The 21,340-nt window shown below is 35.9% G+C and overlaps 2 protein-coding genes across 3 annotated transcripts; both read right to left on the bottom strand.

Annotated features, from left to right (window-relative positions):
- Nucleotides 1–6,040: 6,040 nt before the first annotated feature.
- LOC107790445 (beta-glucosidase 44) lies at nt 6,041–11,213 on the bottom strand. Its single transcript, XM_016612371.2, is given in 12 exon segments — nt 6,041–6,513; nt 6,626–6,728; nt 7,004–7,035; nt 7,139–7,256; nt 7,258–7,357; nt 7,459–7,574; nt 7,970–8,222; nt 8,520–8,607; nt 8,820–8,891; nt 8,995–9,070; nt 10,718–10,776; nt 10,871–11,213. Coding segments are annotated over 12 exon segments (1,542 nt in total). The 5' UTR covers nt 11,118–11,213; the 3' UTR covers nt 6,041–6,235.
- A 3,021-nt stretch (nt 11,214–14,234) lies between these two features.
- On the bottom strand, nt 14,235–21,138 carry LOC107790446 (mitogen-activated protein kinase 9). Of its 2 annotated transcripts, none has more exons than XM_016612372.2 (11): nt 20,685–21,138; nt 19,396–19,804; nt 19,157–19,284; nt 18,997–19,056; nt 18,213–18,362; nt 17,804–17,959; nt 17,573–17,710; nt 17,407–17,483; nt 16,398–16,499; nt 15,683–15,914; nt 14,235–14,977 (listed from the first exon to the last, which is right to left on the bottom strand). In XM_016612372.2, the coding sequence occupies exons 1-11, from the start codon at nt 20,937–20,939 to the stop codon at nt 14,906–14,908; spliced, it is 1,779 nt and encodes a 592-aa protein (XP_016467858.1). In that variant the 5' UTR covers nt 20,940–21,138; the 3' UTR covers nt 14,235–14,905. The 2 variants fall into 2 exon arrangements, with proteins under 2 accessions (XP_016467858.1, XP_016467859.1); XM_016612373.2 differs by lacking the exon at nt 20,685–21,138 and adding an exon at nt 20,377–20,567.
- Between the last annotated feature and the right edge of the window lie 202 nt (nt 21,139–21,340).

The raw sequence follows: 21,340 nt of genomic DNA, 5'->3' as shown, positions 1-21,340 counted from the left end.
TGCATCATAATGGTCTTTACATTTCGGGTACACCTGTCCTAGACAGACCCAACCCCTGTGTTGAGTCTCCAAAGTCAAAATGCACATGATGCAAACAAATGTTCCTACTAGGGATCCGGCATGAGGTATTGTTATACTAGGTTTAAAAACCTGGGTTTATTTGTCCTAGACCTGGCTTACCCGAGCAGACAACTTGAGCTGGGGGGGCTGCATACATACCGGGAACCAAAAGGCCATCCGGCTTAGTAACTTGTCCGAGTCTCTTTCTTATTTCAAAGTATGACACTAACAGAATAGGGAGTCTCGACCAGTAACTCCTCCACGATGGGAAAGTTGTCCCCTTCCTCCACCGTCATGTCTTCACCACAGACAACGGGGTAGCGTTAGAAACCCCTTCATGAGATCGATGTGATCTAGGCATATCTGTGGCAGTGAATGTGTTGACAAAACAGAAAAAGTCAAGAACGGCAAACAGAGAGAAAGCAAAGAGAATTGCTAGAGCAAAAGCGGGAGAGAAGGTGAGGAATAACCAAAGAATAAATGGCCAAGAGTTTTTGAAAAAACAAACCCTCCATCTATTTATAGGATTGGGTGGCGCCAGAATCGAAGCGGAAGGCTGCAGAATGGCACCGAAATCGAAGGGATAGGCCCTCAGCCCCTGTCTCGAAAATACGCATAATGATGACGCACGTGGAAGTGACGTCATTTCCCGATAAGATACACCACCCAGGGTCTCGTTGAGCATACTAACCTTCCATTGTTGGCCAAGCCATAACTCTTCGTGAAACCAAATTTCTCCACAGGTGTGGGCGGTGTCCGCTTATCAAGGATGCTCCAAGTCGCAACCTCGACAAGTAGAGGGCCTAACTGTATGGGTTTTGGTCGACCACAGCTACTGTCAAATACGTCAAACAATGAGGTCTTCACTGTCACACCTCCTTTTTACCTACACCCCCGAAAGGGGTGTATATAAGGGAGTTTTTCGAATTTAAGTGACAATCAAAACGAGATTAATTATTTAAAGATTTAGAGTCGCCACTTGGGAGATTTATGGTGTCCCAAGTCACCGGTTTAAATCCTGAATTGAGGAAAAGGTTGACTCTATATTACAGTCCGCGAACCAGAAATCCGGGTAAGGAATTCTGTTAACCCGAGAGAAGGTGTTAGGCATTCCCGAGTTTCGTGGTTCTAGCACGGTCGCTCAACTGTTATATTCGGCTTAATTATCTGATTTAAACAATTATGAACCTATGTGCAAATTTTAGTTTTATAACTGCTTTTATTTAATTAAGAAAAACTCAACGTCATATAAAACGCGTTTTGAACCACGTCACATAAATGCACCCGCAGCTCTCGACACATTTTATCTAACATTGTTGAGATTTGGATTTGGGTCACATAAATGCGCACCCGAATTTAGGAATGTAATGTCATTAAAATAGTATGCCTAAAGCAACTACACACTTTCAAATTTGCGAGGACCATGGAAGTTCAACTAAATGGCACGCCTCGATTTCTAAGGATTTGAAAGAACTAATTAAATGAGGGCCATGCATTTTAGATTCTATTTGGCACGTCACACTTTGATTCTAATTTATGGGAATTCAGTAATTAAGGAGCAACTCAGAGGGCACTCTAATTATTTCGAAAATAAGAGTTTGATCCATTTATTGCTAATAAAATTATGCTAAATACCAAATAATTCAAAGGCAAATTAACCCCCACCTAGACCCATTTGAAATATCTTCCGTCTTGGGCTTGGACTTGAACGAGTCCGACCTTAACAAATACGGGACGCCCAAGAGCAAATAACATACAAATTGACTCTGCATGCTTTGAAGTTTGAACACCATAACTGGGCCAGCTGTTAGCCCAATTTTCAGAACCAATGCTTGTGTAGGATCCATTAGATACCAATCAACCAAAACTATATGAAAATATGAAATAAAACTAATGTTTAATTCTGATTTTGATTACTAACTGGGTTTCCCATTTCATACACTAAACATTAATTCACAAAGCCATTCAATTAATTATCTCAAGGAAAACAAGCAACACACAGTTTCCCAGGCAGCTGTATTCGACACTAAGGCAAACTACCATTGAATATTTCTTATCCCATTCCTATGTGTGTCAATTCTAGCATACTGGAACCAACATTTCCCAAAAATAAACATCAAAACATTGACTCTCAACAAATTCACGTGGATCAAACTAATTCAAATTCTTCGATGGACTTAATAATTATACTGACTTCCTATTTTCATTCATGAGGACAGTACCACCGTTCCTTTGAGCAAAACCAACATAAGGGTAGCATAGTTACAGAAATAGAGTACTAGCTTATCACAAACCTAAATGGCATGAAGGCAAACATCCATTCAATGTGTCCAGCAGAAATTAACACAAATCTAACACCTATAACTCAATTGAATCTTCTACTATAGTAATGTTAACAGTACTCAAGTCCCATACAAGGATGAAATTCAATTATTATAGACCAGAAACCAGGCCAGAAGGTGATGTAAAATCAGAACATAATACAATACAACTAAATTATAATACTGGTTGAAGCATCGCTCTAAATTTCATTCTTTTCATTTCATGCTTCGAATCTGAATTCACATTTGATTGAGCTCAAGATAAAGTACCTGAATATAGCAAAACAAAACAAGAAAATCAAGCTGGAGGGTCAGGATGAGACAGTAGCAGCAGCAAGCCAGCGAGATGGAATAACAGCAGAAAACAACTTTAAAACCAGCAATGGACAGTAGAGGAATAGTAATCGAGAACTCGGTCTTCAAGCCAGTTCTCAAATCAGAATTATAAGTAGTGAGTTTGAAGTATTCTGACTACCACAAGAGAAGGAGAAATCGAAAGCTAAACAAAATTTTGTCCATTCCTAACAGGGAAATTGCAGGGATGTCTATTGTTGTTTTCTATTTTTTTAAGTTTTTTTTTTCCAGAGTATTCCCCAAAAGCCCTCTATTAAGTGAAGGGCAGGTTTCATTTATAGGAGGGGAGGGTCTGTGGTGTGCCTTCCAAGGCAAGGCAGTCCAAATGCCCAAAATACCCCCACAAGGCATCTTTTGAAACTGAATTCTGGACAGCTGTCCATTTCTTCCAGATATCTTCAATTTGCAGCCTGTTTCCCTAATAATTTTGGACAGCTTGTCCATTTAGGAAGCTTCCCAATCAGTTATGAAAAGATTCTCCAATTTAAACCAATTCCCAGAGCTACCCCTAAAGTTTTCCTAGTTATGCACTTACCCCTTCGTAAGTTCTGAATGCTCACAATCACAATAAACAGTAAAGAAACGAGCTGACACTTTCAACCAGATTGAAATTCAAAACAATTATTGAAATTATGAAGAACTAGCCTAAAATCCTTCACACATAGACATGAATTCAGAAAATGATCTTGAAACAAGAATTAATGCAAACGATGAACTATACTTGACTAATCTTAATGCTTCAGTTCCAGAATTAATTCACAAACATAAAATGAAACCTAGCAGAAAGAAGAGAATCTCACGAATTGAAACCAAGTTAAACTCAAACCCTATGAAACCGATTGTCATTAACAATTAAGCAAACAAGCTAACTAATGAACTTAAAACCAGAAACATAATGCAATTAAGCAAAAAATGAAACTTCTGAAGGAAGAAGCTGGAAATACAACAAACAAACAAAAGAAAAGATCAAAAGGAAACCAATCGACACCAAGAAAATTATCCCAGACCTACTTTAGCAAGAACTGCATGAACTCGAACAACCTTCTGAAGAAGAAAGTGAACCTTTGACGATCATTAATCGATTGTCCTTGACAAAAGACAAACGATTAATGACAGTTTTGGGTTCACTCAACTTGCTGAACCAGAAAAGAAACTAGGGAGAAACCTAGGGCGTTCCAGACCTCTGCTCCACCACTGATGGACCGGTTTGAGATGAAACAAGCACATTTTGAGGAAGGAAGGAGATGAGGGGTTGCGTGGTGTAATTCTGGGCGGATTTTGGGAATTTTAGGGTTTTAGGCGCTGACCTTAGATCTGAAATTCGAGGCGGTGGAGGGGGATTTGAGGGGAATTGTTTAGCGATTTGGGATGGGGAGGTGGAGGGGAGTTCATGGTGTTAATTTAGTAGTGATTGGACTACCAGAACCGCCGTGAAGCGATTTTCGGTGGGCGGAGTAAGGCGGAGCAAGGTGGAGGCGGCGGTCTCTAAGGTTTGGGAGAGAGGCAGAATGAGACGGGAAGTGGAATGGTGTGGGGGGGTAGGGGTTGTTCGGACAGTAATATACCCTAGGGAGGTCGAGTTCTAATCCGTTGGATCAGAAGGGATCAATGGCTCAGATTAAAGGCCGTTAAAACAACGTCATTCGATCAAGTGGGAGACCGCACCGGGCTAGGGGCTGGTTCCGGGTGGGTGTTGGCCCAGACAGGTTTGGAGAGCAAAACATTGGGCCTGGAATAAAAATCATTTAATTTGGCCTAAACAACCCATCTCTTCATTCCTTTTCAAAATTAATTCCTTTTTTCCTTTTCCTTTCTCTTTTTTTTTTCAAAATTAAATAAAAATCTGAATTAAATCCTAGAATCTAATTGACCAAAAACAATAATTAATCCTTAATGATAATTATGACAACAAATTAAAGGAATCTACTCAAAACTAAAAGTTAACATTAAAAGTACAAATTGAACTATTTTTTGTGATTTTCCCTCATTATAAAGTAACTTAATTACTAATTAATTCTAAAAATGCAAAATTAACTCCTAAATGCACATGCAACACATTTTTTGTATTTTCCATTAATTAAAATAGAATAAACATGCACAAATAAATGCAAATAATTAACAGAAAATGCCACAAAATTGCAAATAATGAAAAGAAATTATTTTCTTGAATTTATGAGAGTAATTCATATAGGGAAAAAATCACGTGCTCACATTCACAGCATGACGTCCTATGGAGGACGACGACGACCGACAGTGGACAAAAGGCATATGACTTTTGCAGTAGTGTAGGCCTAGCAGGGGGCATTAGGAATATACCTTCGAATATTCCCTATGATATGTCTTTTAGGGTACAGAAGGGGGTTGTCCCTTATATATGATGAGGAAAAAATCTTGTAAAGGGGACTTTTTTGGGACGAAGAACTTCCATTGTAATATTCACTCTACATTCTTGGTGATCATTTTTCACACACTTAATTCATCTGTTCCACGAGATCAATACATACTATTTACTTTGTTCATCCTTCATGTCTCTCATTCTGGAGTTTATTATACTTAGCTGAGATTTACCCTTTTATCTTCTTTTAATTGATTTAACCAAAAAGGGTTCAGTATCTTTTGGGTCAAACACTACCTAGCTAATAGTGAGAGCAATTTTAGGCCAAAAATGAAACGGAGAACAAAATTAACACATTTCAAATAGTTCAAAGGCAAAATTATTCTTCTTCCCTTGTTTGGTTTCTTACTTATTAGTACCACTATTTTGGTTGTGCATACAAAAGGACATGAAAATCGGCACTCTTAGCCGTAGGTTATTGCTCATTCTGTGAACAAGAGATTTTGCAAACTTGTCTTCAATTTTATGTAAATTTGTGACAGTTAGAATCTTGATGGTACGGCAGATAAGAGCTATTGAATAACAAAAAAGAGAACAGTTTTTGCAGTGATTCAAGACTTATAAATGCTTTCCCCTCTAGTGGTCATTCAATTTCTATCGGAACAACACCTAACAAAGATGTAGTAGGGAACTAATGTCTATCACTTTCCCCCTCTAGCGGTCATTCATTCTTTTGATGACTCTCAAGTCGAAAGAGTTGGTTGGCGGTTCAAACCTCATAAGTAGTTGAAGAGATCTATTGCTAATGCTAAGTAGTAGTCAAAAATTTGTACTCATTTTTTATGATATTATGCATGGATTAAGTATATCATGACGAATTCATCAGAAAAATTGTGTCTTCCACAATGGAATCTGATAAGCGAGATCTCGATTTCAACGGTGGAAATGCTGGAATCATGGAAATATTACGAATCATGAAACTACAGTGCCCGTGTATATTGCTTGAAGGCTATATGATGTTCTATAAAACTACCAGGACTAGAAATTCTAGCCTCTAAGAAGAGCTCACAAAGCCAACCTACGGGGGCCAATTACTCTAAACACGCATTTCCTATACAAAGCAAACTATTTAAAAGAGAAAGCAAATACAGGAGGCAAAGTCAGCTTAATGCATATGGTGTTGAAGTAATTGCTTGAACCAATAGGCTGACATCTTCGGATATCGCTTGAGTGTTCTGTAATCAACATAGATTATACCAAATCTAGAAGTATAACCCCGTCTCCACTCAAAGTTGTCGAGCAATGACCACGCGAAGTAGCCTGTGACATTAGCTCCTTCAACGATAGCCTTCTTCAGTTCGGCCAAATAGCTTCTGTAGTAATCAGTCCTTTTGGTGTCCTGCAAAGCTTCAGGAAGGGAAATATTGCCTGCATAATCCATACCTGAAAAATCATCTATAGTTAGTCCTTAGAATTCCTTTTAAATTGGTCTGGAAATTCAAACAAGACTCGGTAATAGCAGTTTCAAAACATTTTACTAGTTGATTAAGTATACCATTTTCTGATAAAATGATGGTAGGATTTCCATAGTGTTCTTTTACATAGTTGACAGCTTTGTATAGACCCCAAGGCACAATATAGAGCCAGTCGGAGTGCGCCTACAGGCATTCGAAATAAAGATGGAATTAGCCAACATTTAGGAATATAGTCTTTTTTTGAGGTAAAAAAGAGCAGACCGGTGCACTAAGCTCCCGCTATGCACAAGATCCGGCCGTCCGGGAAAGGGCCGAACCACAAAGGTCTATTTTACGTAGTCTTATCCTGCATTTCTGCAAGATGTTGTTTCTACGGCTCGAACCAGTAACCCGCGGTCACATGGCATCAAATACACCAATGTTTTGAGGTACAAAAACATTAAATTCAATGTGCTTACCCTAGGACCAATTGGTACTCCCTTGCGATCATCTGCATCAGGCTATTTAGAATCAAATAGTCTTTATATAGGAAATCAGAACATTTTTTCAGCTAGCTAAAAGAAAGAAGTGAAACTAATACATTAGTATCTTACAAGCAAATGCACAATTCCAGTCCTGACGGTAGCCAAGGGCTTTTGGTTTGGATAGATGGCGATCAAATGCGTAGAAGGTAGTATAATGGTTTATGCCCACATAATCAATGGATCCTTTTGACCATCTTAACCTCTTCTTTTGTGAATTTGGGTAATCGATTTCCAACAATATTTTGCATGGTTTTGGGGTACTCTCCATATACTAGAGGATGCAAAAACCTGTATAATAAAGTCCAAATAAACTGCTGTTCTTAATATAAGGCTTAAGCAGAGGATTGAATAGTATTAAGTGATGAAGTGCCATATTTGCAAATTCTTACCATCCCAATTCAAAGTCTCTTGCTCTTTGAGCAGCATAATTGTCCACTTTGGATCTAGTCAGAGGTTCAAACCAAACAAAATCCAAGATAATTCCAAATTTTCCCTTCTGTTTCTCCTGTGATTGCCATTAGAAGATTAAGTTAAAACTTGCTCCTCTTCTCCTAGTATGTCTTGAGTTGAAATATGGTGTACGATATCCAGATAAAGCAACAACAACAACAACCTAGTGAAATTCCACAAGTACGGTATGAGGAGAGTAGCATGTACGAAGTCTTAGTACTACCCTTGGAGGGCACAGTTTCCGTTATATCCAGATAAAGCAAAAAAAAAAGAAGAAAAGAAATAGTTTCAACTTCCATAACTAGCACAAGTAATGGTCTATAATAGAAATAAGATTAGTGGTCTGAAAAAAAGGTAGCTTACCTGCTACAACATATTAAAATATACGATAACGTAAAGTTCTTACATTGTTAGTGTATATAAGTTAAACATAAAAAAGGATTATCCTACTTGATACTTATCGCGATATCTCTGAGCTGCAGCAGCATGGCTCAATATTAGATTATGTGCAACAATATATGGCTCAGTTGCAGAATCCCCTGATATACAATTGCCAAATGCTTTGGAGCACCTACCAGGTGCAAAGTACCCAGTGTTATACCCAAGATCAGCAACAACTCTTGGTTCATTAAATGAGAACCAATTCTTGACTCTGTCTCCATATGCTTTGAAGCAAAATTCTGCATAATCAGCAAAATCTTTCCTGCAAGATTTAAATGGCAAAAGCATTTTCAGAACAAAGAAGTAACAAGGTTTTAACCTTAGCTTATCTTATTCATCAAGACAAGAAATCATGTGGGGTATATTTTCTTGATATACAGTCAACCCTCTTTATAACAGCCTCATTTGTTCTAAATATTTTTAGTTGTTATAGCAACGTATTGTTATAAAAAATATATATTATAACATAACATGAAAGATGGTTCCAAAGAAACTTAATTTTTATAGTGAATGATTGTTATATAGCGATGATGTTATACAGAGGTACAACTGTACTTACACGACTTCATGACTCAACCATCCCTTGTACTTATCTTGAAGTGCTTGAGGTAAATCGTAGTGATTAAGATTAACATATGAAGTAATGCCTGCAAAAAAAAAAATGTTCAATATAAACTAATGCAGCATTTTAAACCCGTACCCTTACATCGACTATTTTTTGTGACAAATGTACGCATAATATATGTATAGTTCTAGACAAAATGTAATAGGTGTGTCTGTACGTGCTGCCAAAAAGCTACATTCATACCACACATGTTATTTTTAGCACATCTTATGGACAAACATTGATAAGTTTTACCTTTTTTGAGCATATAGTCAATCAACCTGTTGTAATAAGCAACTCCCTTCCAGTTAATTTTTCCAGTTCCATCTACATTGGAAAAGTGAGACATAAAAGAATATTATTAATGTTTATGCAAAAGGCTAGATATTAAAGTTGAGAAGTGAAAAGAAGAAAGGAGACATGAAATTACTTGGGAAAATCCTGGACCAAGAAATTGAGAAACGGTAAGCATCAAAGTTCAGCTTCACCATTAGATCAATATCTTCCTGTATCCAAGAAAAGGATTCAGTTAATTTTTCACGTCATAAAATCGTAATTATTTTAAGGTTAAATTTCTATACATGATGCTATTATCCATGAGAGTTGTGCAAAACCACTATTCCCTCCGGTCCATATTCTTATCTTTTACAGTAAAATTTGTGTACATCATTTAAGAAGATTATTGAATAGCAATGTCAATATTTGTCTAAACTATTCTTTCTCTCTCTTTATACATCTTATTTAGTTAAACCTCACTAACTTAAACAGTATGGATTGAATTCAAAAGAAGTAATAAATGGTCTTTTTTTTTTGTCCAAACGTCAAATATTTTAACATAAATGTAATTGGTCAAAACTACTCATAAATTGGTACGGGATGGAGTAGTGATCCTTGATAAGGTAAACAGTATTTTTTTTTAAAAAAAGTTCAATTTGAACATTGGATTTCTTAAATCTTCTCAAGGATAATTATACTGTCATGTCACAGCTCGTGTTACGAGAAAGAGTAATGGAGTATATAGTTAATCATTTTGTCTATCAAATTGACCTTGGTGATGGCTAAAACAGATTTTTACCCCCCACAATTAGGGGGGGAAAATCTGTAAAAACCCATAAACAAATCTTTGTTAAAGCTGTCGCTTCATATTCCCATATAAAAGATTATCCTTCAAAATTAAAATATGTTAAGACCAGAAATCGTTTTCTTTGACTATTCTCGCAGCCAAGCGGCGATTGAAGATGACATTTGCGACCTACTAATTTTACAACAAATAACTCTTCAAAGAATTATCTTAACCAAAAAACAAACCTTCTAATTCTCAAGTCAAAACAAAAGAAGAAAGAAAGTCAAATCTTCAGTTTCATCTTAAAAAAAAAGAACTAAAATGAGATACAAAAATATTAAGTGGTCTAAATATCATGAGCCTAGGGACGATAGCAATAAAAAAAATACGGAACACCGCGTTGCTCTAGTTTCATTAGCTGATTTAAATATATGGCATTTCCTAAAATAATCTTGTGGAAATAAAAAAAACGATCAACTTCGTTACATTCTCAAGAACATTTAGATTAACAGTTTGGATGGTTTGTTAACTATTATATAGTTATTTTAAATACAATGTAATAACGGATTTGGTATTGTGATATTTTTACCTTAACTTTTTTCTCTCATCTTGCCTCTTCTTATTATTAAAAAATTATATTTTATCCTTTACTTTACTTTTTTATATAATAATTCTACTATATATCCTATTTTTTCTTAGAATAATAGTATAAGTTTATTCTTTACATTGTTCGTGCGTGCGTGACATTATGAAACAACGACAAACAATACAATCTATCAAAACGTTATATTCATCAAACAATACAATACAATGTAGTACACAATATAATACATTATAAAACGACACGAAATAACCATCCAAACAAGCTGTTAGTGACACCGGAAAGGTTAAGAATTTAGACAAAAGAATACAGCGGTACAAAGGGAATCTGACTATATTTTCCTTGATTTACATGTATAGAAACAACATATTTCCTTTTAGTAGAATATATATATTTATATTAACTCCCGGACTCATTATTATCACAAAGAATAGTAAATACACTAATTAACGTAGAAATTGACTCTTGGCAGAATACATGTAAACTTACTTTATAACGATGGTACTGGTCCGCAGAGACCTCTCCACTTGCATTATTGGGCTCACGTCCTGTTTTAATACCAGGAAAAAACTCAAACTTCCGCTGATCAAAATCTTCCAAAAAGTATTAAAAAAACATGATACATACTAGAAAAAAAAATACCTGGCTTTTTTATGAAAGTGTCCCAGACACTAGGTCCACGGCCATCTTTACTGGCTGCACCTTCAACTTGATAAGCAGAAGTTGATGTTCCAAACACAAAATCCTTTGGAAAGCTGTCTCTGCTCAACCCTCCGGTGTCGAAAACCGTCGTCTCTGGCAACACATTATCGCTCTGAATGAGAGTTAAAGTGCTTAATATTATCACAAGAAGCGGCAAAAACAGCAATGGAGTGGCTTTATTGATCATATTCTTTACTATTAGTGAATATATATAGTGATGAGTATAGTGTGAAGAATGGGGCGGGATGGCAAGTACGTAGTGAGAATCAAGTTTATTTATAGAAAACATATTAGGGTACGCACGTAATATAATGTCAAATGTGAGTGGTGTGGCCAGCGCGGACATAGTCCGTTGTTTTCGTAAAGATTTACAAAGACAAGGTTATTTTACTATAATGAAATTGAGGGAGCGTGTTAAAAGTTAAGAGGAAATGAATGATAACATATACTCCCTCTTCCAATTTATGTGAACCTGTTTGACTGGGCACGAAGTTTAAGAAAAAATGAAGACTTTTGGAATTTGTGGACCCAGAGTATTTGTGTGGTTATAAAAACTTCTCATTAAGGGTTGAATAGTAAGTTTAAGCTAAATTATTTCCAAATTTAGAAAGGGGTCATTATTTTTGGAACGGACCAAAAAGGAAATAGGTTCACATAAACTGGAACGGAGGGAGTATATGTGTCTATCTCATTGAATTTTCCAAAACAAGAGAATATTGGATATTCTTCATTAATTTATATATACTGTTACAAAAGTATGAAGCTCCAATAAACAGTGTTGGGTTTTAGTGAATAGGAAATTGTGGGAAAAATAAAATTTTGAATTTCACTCCTTACAAAGAAATATTATTGGAGGAGGAAAGCTCATTTGTTGAGTGTGTATATATATAATTACACTTCTTCTAGCTCTTAAAGAGTTGAGAAGAAAGCAAATCTTGCGATGTCGTCGCTCGACTTCACATTTGATTAATTATTTGGACAAAATTTATTTGTTAAATAATTATATATTAATCCAAATTGACCATTTTTGTAACGGTAATTTAAATTTCCCTCCGATTTTATTTTGCGTAAATAGCCATTTTCGTTATAGCCGTCTTATGCGAGCCATTCTTGAAGAGTTGCGGCTCTTCATTTGAACCCAACCTGATGCTATAAATACCATATCATTCCCTCAAATTTTCCTTTCAAAAATTCTGAAATTTCTTCCTTTCTGCATTATTTTCTTTCTAAAACAAAGTAAGTGTGATTTACTGCCACCATTTGTGTTCACTGTACACTGGTGTTTGAAGTATCGCTATACCAATGTGGTTATCCATTCTATCATAGGAGAAAATAATCCTAAATTTCGGGTACTAGAAGGGGATTAAGTTTCTTAAGGAAATACGTGAATTCATTAGGCTCAGATATAATTTTGCTTCTTCTACATTTTTGTTTTTCCGTTGTTTCTGTTTCTTAGAATTATTTTACGAATACGGATTACTAACAAACATTTTTGGAAATTCTCATTGTAACAAAGAAGGAGATTGATTTGATTCGATTTTTTCATGCTGTTAAGGAATGTGTACTTGTTATGCATTTGGTTGACATGTGACATTGTTGGTCCTTATTTGCTTACAAATACAAATCCGTTACTAATGATGCATAAATAGCCTGAACAGTGAACCCTGAAGTAGTTCTGAACATACAACTATACAAGCACTTTGCGCCTAGTGAAAGATTGACCACATATTTTAGGCTTAGTTACTCTTCCCGCAGGGCGGATGTACCATTTTAAGTACGAGTTCAAATAAATCCATAATTTTCGGCGTGGATTATAAACTTATGTGTAAAATTGCACTGAAATTGTAACGAATAGTAGACATGAACCTATAACTTAAAATTTAAATCTTGAATCGATATTTGTTCCAGCAAACGAGGAGGATAAGCAGCACAAAAGCCTCCTTTGTTGCCCAAGAATGATGCCAATTGTTCCGATGATGGTAAGACAAAGGGTAAAAAAAATATAAACAAAGAGAAGTTGGGATAGTCCTTGGTCCCAAATTTTGTAGGTCATTTGCTAATGTTGCACTTTACTAGATCGCTTGAATATTGTCTATAAGAATTTCGTGATTAAAGCAGAAGGCCCTTGTTTTCAAGGTGCATGGTTAATAATTTTATCTCAATAAATAAATAAATAAATCGGGAGGAAAGTAGCTTTAAGACCAACTGTCTTGTGTTTGACAAAAGGTAGATTGTTGTGGTGTGTGGACCTCAGTTTTTATCATTTGCATTAATTACTATATATTCCTACAGGATTTTCTTTCTCTTTATTACTATTTTGGATTTGATAGTTGGATAAGCAGTTAATCAAATGACAAATCTCGATATTGAAGTAAAATCCAACGTACATAAGTTACTACTGTTTAATTTGTATTTAGGAATAAGGTAAGAGGCCGATGGAGCATGAGTTTAATGGGTTCAAAGAACCTAGCATTTTGACATGGAACATAAATATGTCACAAATATTAAAATAAGCTCATAATTTAAAAATATAACGGGTTTAAGGATAAAAACCTAGAAGTTAAACCAATCTCAATTTCGTAAGAGAAACGAACATTACTGTGCCCATTTATACGCACGATCTGAAACACTTCCTCTCTCTGCCATTCTCATTTATATAATGCTATTATATTTTTAGTTAATTCTGATTTAGATGAAATATTCATATCGTGTGTAGTGCATTCGAGACAATAAAGTACTCTAATCATGTTAAGACATGATCTTTTTTATTCTTTATATATGTATCAAAGAGGATTTACCCATTAGGAGGCTTTTAGTTTGCCGTGAATAATTTGGAATAGTAAATGGTTAGTCCTATGTAATAAAGTATTAAAAAAATTCATATAATTAAGTAGCACTTTAATTCAGCTAGAGTCGTAAAATTTACAGATCGCCATAATAGTTTTACATTCAGACTCGGTGAAAAGAGTCCTGAATTCTAGACAAATGGCCATTTAAGAACCAAACACAGAAAGGAACAATAAAATCCACAGCTACCATACAAATCTTCACATACAGTCCTTTAATTAGTTCAGTGTGAGAACTTAAACATAAATTTGAGCTATTGCAATACAAGTTAAAGATTATGGAGGTTTGGTAAAAGTACTATAAAATGTTAAAATACACAAAAAAAATTATACACTGATCCATATTCAGTTTAGTTTCACACCTTCATATTCGTTATAGTTTGCACCACAAATAGAACCAGAAGCAGTTGAGAGATATCAGCTGGAAAAAATGGCACTGTATGGGGCTGTAAAAATAATAGCCGAAAAAATGTCTATATTTTTTGTATATATTTACATTGTGTATGTTATATATAAAAATTATACAAATTTCATACACTTCTGCAACCGGATGTAAATAGTTTCTGACACAAGCTAAAAGTGATAATACCCCTATTCAGCCTTATAATCAGAATCATATGATACCAGCTCCAATTTACCATCCAGTATAACAGCAGTATCTCATAAACTATCTGTAGCAACTGAGGGGAAATTATCAATGACATAATTGAGTAATCAGGCATTTCGATATCAATACACGACCAATAAAGATCAGGATCAGTCTGCGGATGCCACTGGATTCATCTAGCAACCAATTGCATAATAGGCCATACAAGGGAAGGTATTCGAGAAAGGTATAATAGGGGTATTATATGATTTATCAAATCGTTACAAATTTGAACTAGTTACGAATAACTATCCTTCTCATCTAAGGAGAGAAAAATGGTCTCCGATCCATAAATAGCTGGAGCATTTTCTCTCATGGTACACAATTAAATTTTTTATAGCACAAATAACAAACTGACGTCCTAAAATTAGCTTCTACCTGAAATCAAGGAGCGGAACTTCAAAATGTTGATGATTCGCAGGATAAACAGTGACATGGTAGAGCACATCATCAAAATGTAATGTATAAGACGACTGCAGAGAATTAAGCATGGAGAGCAGCAACTTTTTGAGACAAATCATCAACTTCCTCGTTTGCCTCTTCAATTGGCTCTTCCTATGAAAACATTTATGAATAAGTCAGGTCAAATGAGTAAAGGAATATAAAAGATGCAACAACTGGCATTTATTCTCATCACTTGCTTTATTGAGTGTATAGTTATTGTTACTGTCTGCATTTGTTCTTTTATTCATTTTTCTATGGAAACACAATTTTCCCTGATGTTTAGACAATACAAGTGAACATAGCAGAGAAATCAATGGAGTTAAGATTGCAACCTCCAAATTATCAGAACTATTAAAATAAGCTCTAAAACTAACTGAAGCTGATACAGCATCAACACCTATCATACCAACAATCAGACGAGGAGCAAGGAGAAACAGAATAAAATAAAATAGTAATAAGTAAGAAGTCATCCAGATTATTGGTGTTATAAATACCAATGAGATTTTCTAGAGCTTAAAAAGCTACAGAGAAGACAAAGGGCAGCCCGGTGCACTAAGCTCTCGCTATGCGCGAGCTCCCGGGAAGGGCAGGACCACAAAGGTCCATTACGCAGCCTTAACCTGCATTTCTATAATAGGCTGTTTCCACGGCTCAAACCCGTGAACTCTTGGTCACATGGCAGCAACTTTACCGGTTGGCGAGTTGGCAAACTTTACTGGAGAAGATAACGCTTGAAATATATAACAAGGGAAAGAAAACAACAGACTCAGTGCAATATCCAAAAAGCGAGCAACAAGAGAAGAATAAAAAGAGTACCTCTGTGTTTCTTCTTTTAACTTCCACACACTTAGAAGCACTGATGCTAGCACTCTTCAGCAAGCTACGAGCACTGTAATTTGCCTGATTAGTTCCATTTTGTGTACCGACAACTGAGTTCTCTGATCCCTCAGACTGCCCTGGTGGGCTCTGAAGAGTTGTTGAAACAGTTCGCTTTTCACAATCATTATTTTGGGAAGAGGTGTCATTTTTCGGTGCAGGAACTCGCTCCCTGCAGCGGAGGTATTCCAAAAAGAAAATAAGTTCTTATGTTAACTGTATATATGTGTAGTCAAACATACATCCCTCGGCTTTTAAAGTACAATACCAAACTAGCAATCTACTGTAATACTTGAATTTTGTACAAGTATGTGGACAAACTAGAGACTTTAATAGGCACAACATCATCCTGAAATCACAAAGGATGCTACTCGATTGAAATCGCAGGTAAACAAATCCAAAGGTCGCCAGTGACAAAAAAAGAGAGGAAATATGCAAACAATAAGAGCTAAATGGTAAGTCATTGCACAAAATAACGCAAGCAACTCTAAATCTACATCCATATGTAAAAGCACAAAGTATTTTTAAAAACCCTTGGTTTTATTTGATAAACTTTTCAGAGAAACTACTTTTCAAATCTGATTGTTTTTTATGTGTAGCATAATAATGTGTGTAGTTTAAATACAGAGAAAGAACCATAGACTCGACTACACACCTAGGCAAGGAAGCATGCTGCCTCTGAAGCGGGGTGCTACGTTCACCTTTACCATAATGCTCCTCCAGATGTGCAAATTGTTGCTTGAACCGATCAACACCACTAAATTGACATAAAAGAAAGACCATGATCAATATTTCCTTGAATAGCAAAATATAAAAATCTTCAGAAATAGAAGCAGATGAAACTTATTAGGCACAATATATTAGCCTAATTATATGAAGTGGGAGTCTGAAAGACGTTAATCGACTATCTGTGATAGAGAAAAAATGATAAAGAGCACTCATGTCTTTGCAAAAGATTAAAAGAAGGATGATCAATTAGATCCAACACAAGACGATAAATCAGACAATCACTAATCAGGGTGAAAACCTAGTGAATCAAGGTTCAAATTCCAGCTGAGGCGACACTAGGTGAGACTTCAACCAATCTGCCTAAGTCTTGGTGGGCAAAGTTACCCGGTACTTGTGCTAGTAAGAGATGGCAGATCCTAGGTGGATTAGTCGAAGTGCGCGTAAGTTGGCTCGGACACCAACATTGTTGAAAAAAGTAATATGAATATTCTTTTGCAATCCTTGTGTTAAAAGTCTGCAGCAACCCTACTGTCGCAGAAATCCTTTCTATACAACAGTATTGCTAGCACAACGATCAGAATAGAGAGGCCTAAGGTATTTGGTTTTAAGAAATTATTTTCATCTCATTGCTGAAAACTTAATGCCTTTGATTTCCAGAAGATTCACTGCTGTGTCTCTATCTGTGAGAGGATGGGAGGAGCACAACTTCCAGCACAACCAACTTTTCCAAACTTAAAAGGAAGAAAAATTAGTGTATGTTTTGTGATATTCTTCCATTTTTTGAAGAGTAGTAGTTAAAACTCTAGATGTACCTTATATTTGTTGACCACCAGTAAAAGACTAAGAATACCAGCTTTTATTGCAAAAGAGGCAGAGCAACTTTTAGAAAAGAAAGAACACAAAAGTATTAGAACTAGCTTCAGTTAGCAGCTAACCTTGGGTACATAAAGCCACTAGTCTGATCTCCACCACTAAGATACTCCTGAAGCATCTGAGGATGATATTCTAAAATCTGTTTTGCTCAAGACAAGATTAAAGTCAGTCCTTTGAACCATTTCACTAACAAGGTAGCCATTATTATTATACTAAAGAAAGCAGCACCTCACGATAGATGAGTTCTCTAACATCTTCTTTTGCCAGTTTCCTTTTCTCAAATTCAAACTCAAGCTTTGATATTGGCGGTCTAGATGGTTCACGATCAGCATTTGATAAACCACGGAAATATGGATCCGACAATGCCTAAAAAAAGGCACAATTAGTGTTTCTAAGCCAATTGGACTTGAGAATTTCCTTTAGCAGATGAAGTAACATTGATTTGTTTTCAATCACTACCTCTTCTGCCGATGGCCGATCTTTAGGGTCAAATGCAATCAGTCGTTCAAGTAGGCGTAACGCCAAAGGATCTGCATTTGGAAACTTTTTTTCAAATGGAACCGGTTGTTTCTTCCGCATGCTACTGAGGTATCTTCTTGCCTTTTCATTTCTGATCTGCCAGTTTTGAATTTAAAAAAAAAAATCATAAAATAAGAAAAATAAAGTGGCATGTAAAAGGTGACGCCATGGAACCTCTCAGCAAAAAACTCTTTTTACTTTATCTTTTATTCTCAAACATGTCTACTTGCAAGTAATAAACACATACTTTCGAACAGAAAGCATATAGAAATAATCAGGATGGTGCTAAAAGAATAGCACAATATCAAAGAAAACCTCAGAAAGAAATGCATATAATATCACAACTGACCTTTGCAACTGTTTCGGGAGGAGGTGTCCCAAGCAAATCTGTGATTAGGTCTAATTGATGCACCACATTCTTTCCAGGAAATAACGGTTTTCCAGAAAGCAATTCTGCAAATATGCATCCGATGCTCCAAATATCAATAGCAGGAGTATACTGCAAATAGAGAACTCTCAGAGATAGTATATATCACATGTAAATGAGTCAACAAAGATTTGTCAAAAACACAAATGAAGTCTTCACATGTATGATAAAGTTGTTTCATAGTGAAACCACGTCTTTCCAAATATAATTCTTTTATCAAAATTTGACAAGGAACAAATCTTTGTCTTTAAAGCGGTATAAACTATAGGTCCCCAAGCCATGTTTCAATGTAAAATGCAAGAGAATTAGCTTCTTAGCATCTCATCCATTGCCTATATCAACGCCAATGTAGTGAAAAATAATAACTTTCACAAGTGTTTTTCCCTCTCCCTAAGGAAATAGAATGACATATAATCTAGGAATCTCAAAGGAAAGCAAAAGACTGGAGGAGCGGAGTACCAAAATAATGGGGAACAATCTTGATCATAATACGTTGACACTTAAGTGCAAAAGACTGAAGTAAGAAAATAATGGGAAACAATCTTGAACATAATACATTAACACCAGGTGTCATTAACTGTACTCAACATATGTGCCTTGCAGTTGTTGCATATACGAAACAAAACGAACTATTAAACTCTGAAAATTAGTGCCATTGCAGTTGTTGCATAAAAAATCAAGAAGATAAAAAGGTTAAAAATCTTACCTTAGAGAAAAAGGAGCCACATAGCTCAGGGGCGCGATACCATCGAGTTGCAACATAATCCTTTAAAACATCAGAAAAGATAAATGTATCAGAAATACCAGTCAAAAAGCATGTATAAAAAAACAATGGCAGAAAGGAAGCCTTCTAAATTTGAACTTACAGTCCAGAAAATAGCTGATGGCACATCATTGAATGATACACGAGCAAGCCCAAAATCACAAATCTTCAACTTGCAGTCAGCATTAGCAAGAATATTCTTCGGCTTTAAATCCCGGTGGAAAATATTTGCTGGTAAGGGGGCAAAAACGGCAGGTTTGGTTATCACCTAGGTAACTTTAACTTCTACTTCTATAGTTACAGGTAGCAAAAAGCACGTTTCAAATTATACAAAGAACAAACCTGTATGAATATATTTTAGTCCACGCATAAGCTGGTATAGGAAAAACTGATAATGCTCAGCAGTAAGATCATTATTGGCCTTAATTACCTGATGGAGATCTGATTCCATCAATTCAAAAACAACATAAATATCTTTAAACTCTCTCCGAGAAGGAGGCAACATAATGTGCTTTATTTCTACGATATCTGGATGCCTAAGTAGCCGAAGAAGCTTGATTTCTCTCAAGATTCTTGTAGCATCAGAAACATGATCAAATACATCATTAATTTTCTTGATTGCAACTCTTTCACCAGTATGGGTATCGACAGCAGATCCCACGACTCCATAGCTGCCTTTTCCAATTACTTCGTGAACTTGGTATCTACTTGCCTCTCCATATTCTGTAAAGAATTCCGTCTCCAACGCATTCTGGAAAAGAACATCCCATTAAAAAAAATCTCATATACATCTGAAAGGTGAAATAGCAGCAATACCCCACGCCCTCCTCTTAACCATGTAAATTGACATTGATGTTAAAATATAATAAGGGGAGATTAAAGGTAACTTCACGTGCTAGAAAATACAAATATAGTGGACAGCCCGGTGCACTAAGCTACTGCAATTCGCGGGGTCCAGGTAAGGGACGGATCATAAGGGTCTATTGTACGCAACAAGGTGAGCTGGTGCTTTGACATGAATAGGAAAAGCTAAGTAATCAAGAAAGCTGGTGCTTTGACATGACATCCCCATGGACCAAAATCCATCTGATACTTTCTATTAGAACTTAACATAAATACAAATTTCTGGGCAAAATTATGAATTTGCAGAAATTACAGCACCATTTGGCCTGAGAATATTCGATCATTGATCACAATGATACCAAAGACTATCAAATTTTCATCTGCTGAACATACAGACTGGAAGATCAGAATGAATTAAGCTGCAAAAATCCATTCTCAAACAGAAGGGTCAAGGATTTTAAATCAGTAGGTGCAATATACCATGACTGTGTTTGTGAATTACAGACATCAAGACAGATCATCCGCAAAGAAAGCTTTGACGTAACTGGTACAATTGCTGCCACGTGACCAGCAGGTCACGGGTTCGAGCCCTAGGTAAGGCTGCTATGCGCGAGCTTAGTGCCTAGCGGGAGCTTAGTGCCCGGCTGCCCTTTTAAACAGATCATCCACATCAAATTAAGCAGTTAATAGTATTCTAGTAAAACAGTAAACTCCAAAAGAAAAGACAACAAAAAGGGGGTCCAAGATTCTGTAGGTAAAAGGACAAAATGGTCAAAAAGAAAAGAAACCTTTTTGAGAGGATCCATTGTAGAATGGGCAGAAATAGGGAAACTAAGCCGTTTGGGTACTTTGATGAGCTTTAGACCAGTAATGTCAAAATCGTCAGTAATGGTAAAGTCTTGATTATTATTATTATCTTCTGCTCTTTCTTGTAAATGGGTATTATGGGGTTTCTGAAGATCAGTCAAGATCGCATCTTCATTGTTGTGACGACGTTGAAACCAGCGAAGAACACCATCCACAAATGTACCACCACCCCCCATATGCACACTAAACTTTCGTATTGATTCTTGATTCCTCACCAGAAGATCTCAGCATTCCACGCTCTCTCTTCTTATGTAGTCCAATGCTTTCTCCCGATTCTCCCTCCTCCAATTTTCTCCTCTAACTCTTGTATTTTTTTTTATTTTTTTTTCCTTTTGTAGATGAAAGCAAGTAAAAAAGTATTCTTTCCTTTTTAGTACTTATATTATATATGTAATGTTTCCTTTCTACAACTCCCCCAATCCGGTTCATTTTAATTAATTTTAATTAAATTTTTTTGATTGTGTTTACATATATTTTAAAAAAAAATTAGCATTAATTAATGATAAAATTAACTAAATTAATCTTAATTTATTCATTGAATTTATAACAAATACTCCTAGGCATTTTATTCCAAGGG

The sequence above is a fragment of the Nicotiana tabacum genome, chromosome 20 (assembly GCF_000715075.1).
Source record: "Nicotiana tabacum cultivar K326 chromosome 20, ASM71507v2, whole genome shotgun sequence".
Lineage (NCBI taxonomy): Eukaryota > Viridiplantae > Streptophyta > Magnoliopsida > Solanales > Solanaceae > Nicotiana > Nicotiana tabacum.
Note: the sequence above shows the minus strand (reverse complement) of the source record. Positions and strands in the feature narration are given on the sequence as shown.